This window comes from Toxorhynchites rutilus, chromosome 2 (genome assembly GCF_029784135.1).
Source record: "Toxorhynchites rutilus septentrionalis strain SRP chromosome 2, ASM2978413v1, whole genome shotgun sequence".
Lineage (NCBI taxonomy): Eukaryota > Metazoa > Arthropoda > Insecta > Diptera > Culicidae > Toxorhynchites > Toxorhynchites rutilus.
Window position 1 is genome coordinate 193,409,105 of NC_073745.1, and position 3,067 is coordinate 193,412,171.

The following is a 3,067-nucleotide window of genomic DNA, read 5'->3' on the forward strand; positions in this document are numbered from 1 at the left end:
AAGAATACAGTTTAAACTGGAACATTGGCAACGCTGATTCGCAATGCCAATTTCCTCAAGCACCTTGGATTTGAAATCTGTGTTGGGGAAACACATTTCAGTCGGAACAAAAATACCCCCGACTTCAAAGTATTTGCAATGCTGATTTCTATAACGCTGCTTGGTTTTGATGGCTGTGTTAGGGAAACCGTAAATCGGACCAATCAATAAGAGGTAGATAGGGCGTTTTGATAACGCTTAACATTTTACAGTTATTCAATTGTTTATCTAATGAAAAACAACATTTTATTAATTGCGATAGGAGCGTAGAAATATTCCCTATCAATTGATGCAAGCATCTTTCCGATCCAGTATGTAATGTTCGAGTTATAAGCATTCGGAATCTTTCATTTTTTTCCTGCATGTTCTGTGTTTAGGTTTTCATTTTACCTCCCATATACTCCGGTTAGACGTAGTCCCACGTCAAAAAAAAAAAATAGGAGTCAAATGTTTTGTGATAAAGAACAAAATTACAACTTTTCACGAAAATCTGAGAGCCAAAAACCAGCTTCATCGGTTTGGCATGGAATGGCTGTATATAGATTGATTTGTTGTTTTGGTTTTTCGAAATTTATTTTGAGGTCAATGAAGCCCCCGTTTAACGAGGATAAGGAATCGAGGCCTAAGCCGCCTCCCGTCGTTGGGAGTACCGGTGTCTCACACGCAAACCTGTGTTCCTCTGATTGCCCGGTTAAGTACGGTTCGAGCGTGATTCAGCGAGACGTGGGGCAAATCGTTCCCTTGATTAATGAAGAAATGAGTGTGATAACTGCTAACTGTTGCTTGCCTAATTACTTCTATGCGTTTAGTACATTATCTATATTATTGTTATTATGTTTGATCACAATGATTCCAGCTTAACCAACGTTAATATTACGTAATAATCTATTTACTTCGAGTTGAGACGGTGAAAGCTCCAGTGGGAACGTTAATGCCATTCAAGATGTTAGCGTTTAGAGGCGAATGAACTGAAAAGTTTAAACCCTCTTAAAGCCAAAAAGAAGAAGAAGATGTAACATAAGGGGGAGAGAGGGGGGTGACTTTGGATTGCGTTACTTATTGTTACGTAGGGGAGAGGGGCCCAAAATCGCATTTTTGGCGTTACGTAATTTGTGTACCACGCCTAATACAAAAAATCGAGAAAATGGAAGAATGTCTATGTGAACATCACTGTGCACGCTTGTCCAAGAATAGAGAGGTGTCGAAAATCGTCATTTTTCTGTCCATTTGGTAATAAGAAACGGTTGATCTACATTTGTATTCGAACCCAACTTTCTTATGCAAGGTTTGTTTATGGACTGTTTATAATATCTTATTGATTATAAATATTAAATGTTTGGAATTGAGTTTATTCAACATAAAAATATAACTTGGACAGATTTGCCAAAAAAGATCCACCCATTTTACAGTCTTTTTCAGTGAATTAAAATCCAATTGTTGGGATGATTATAGGAAAGTAATATCGGCAGGTGAAGAAATAAGCTAATATTGTCCTGATTAATTATTAAAGACACTTTCACCCATTCTTTAAGCCATTCAATCATACTTTCATTACTCAGATTGGTCGCATTTAGTCCGCGAAGAAAGCAGGCATGTTTCAGTGATTCAATGGGCATGTTGTGAACTCCTCCCTCTCGTTTAATTGCCAAATCCATGTGATGTATCACGTAGGCTCGCTCTGATAGCCGAAACCTCCGCATCATTCCAGTGTGTAAGTCATGAAGTTTGCAAAGATATTTTAAATGTACTGACGATAGGTGTCCTAAATGAAATGGAGGCCGAACGAAGAGGTCTTGAATATTCAGGATTTCATCGGACGTCGGATGTAAACCGCTTCCCAGAAGGCCTAAAATGGAGTTAAATTTCTCGTGCAGGGGATCTTGAGCCTTCCGCAACACGTCTAGTTTGGCTTGCATACAGCGAAACACTCGTCGATTATAGTATAGCCTCTGTTTGAGATCTTCCTGGGCAAAATCTACTTTCTGCTGAATGGACCAGAAATGGGAGGTAAGAAATTTTCGCGGATACATGTAACTGTAATGAAGGAAATGACATATAAATACAAAATTAAGTGCGCGTATTGAGATCGACTCACGCTAACGGAAATACCACATAGTTCGCAAAAGGAAGGGCGGAAATCAGTAGCACTGGTGCAACCTTTTTCATATCTCTCGGCATTTGGTAGTACAGTTCGATCTCCTTGCGCGTGAGACACCGGAGATCATTGTCGTGCGTGTATACAATTTTGGTAATTTTGACTAGTCGTTTCATATCATTGAAAAAGTCTTTCACTCCGACCAAAAATACACGATACACGTGCATTGCCGAAGGAAACTTTTTCTCCAGAACTTTGTCATAATTCTTAACATAATCGAAAAAACGGGAGAATACATATCCTTGCACATTGCGCTTCACGTTTTCCCGACTGTACTTAGCTGCAAGTTTTTCTTTTGGGCTTTGTTGATGTTGATCGCTGAAAAAGTAACAGGGGTCTATTAATACTTCGATACTATGAATGAAATGATAGGCAAATGAATGAAACGAGATATCGAGCCTACCTGTCTCTTTTCTGTTGTTCTTGATGAACAAAACGGCTACATACAAAAGTGCCTTGCTTTTGTAGATGTTGCTGCCGACAGATGTTTCTCAAAAGCGTCAACGACATTGTGAATAACTTTGCAAAGAATATGTATCAAAATTACATCATTATCGAATTACTGTTTTGATTCACCATAATAGCATGGGGCACTGAAGCAACTTCATAACGAATGTTTTCATTCGAGTTTTGACATTTCTAGTGTGATTAGGGATGTCTCGTTGTTGTTATCTTCTGTTAATATTCCACGAAAGTAAGCTAAAATCCAATAAGAAATAAAGATGGGTTTGCAAATATTTTCTGTGTTCTAGATCAACATGTCAAAAGGACCTATCTTCTTTGATCAATTCTCTTCATCTACATTCCATTTCATTAATAACTCAGCATTTACTGATGTGTCCGACGATAAGGAGTGTGAATTGGAACTTCGTT

The 3,067-nt window shown here is 38.3% G+C and overlaps 1 protein-coding gene across 1 annotated transcript; it reads right to left on the reverse strand.

Annotated features, from left to right (window-relative positions):
- Positions 1 to 1,372: 1,372 nt before the first annotated feature.
- On the reverse strand, positions 1,373 to 2,835 carry LOC129768547 (LETM1 domain-containing protein 1). The gene is made up of 3 exons (XM_055770274.1): positions 2,598 to 2,835; positions 2,135 to 2,512; positions 1,373 to 2,073 (listed from the first exon to the last, which is right to left on the reverse strand). The coding sequence occupies exons 1-3, from the start codon at positions 2,702 to 2,704 to the stop codon at positions 1,455 to 1,457; spliced, it is 1,104 nt and encodes a 367-aa protein (XP_055626249.1). The 5' UTR covers positions 2,705 to 2,835; the 3' UTR covers positions 1,373 to 1,454.
- Between the last annotated feature and the right edge of the window lie 232 nt (positions 2,836 to 3,067).

What these genes read in the sequence shown, in the direction of transcription:
- LOC129768547 (XM_055770274.1), bottom strand. Translation starts at nt 2,704, where the DNA reads ATGTCGTTGACGCTTTTGAGAAACATCTGTCGGCAGCAACATCTACAA. An exon ending in GAACAACAGAAAAGAGACAG is followed by an intron (nt 2,513 to 2,597) that starts GTAGGCTCGATA and finishes TTACTTTTTCAG; the next exon opens with CGATCAACATCAACAAAGCC. An exon ending in TATGTGGTATTTCCGTTAGC is followed by an intron (nt 2,074 to 2,134) that starts GTGAGTCGATCT and finishes CCTTCATTACAG; the next exon opens with TTACATGTATCCGCGAAAAT.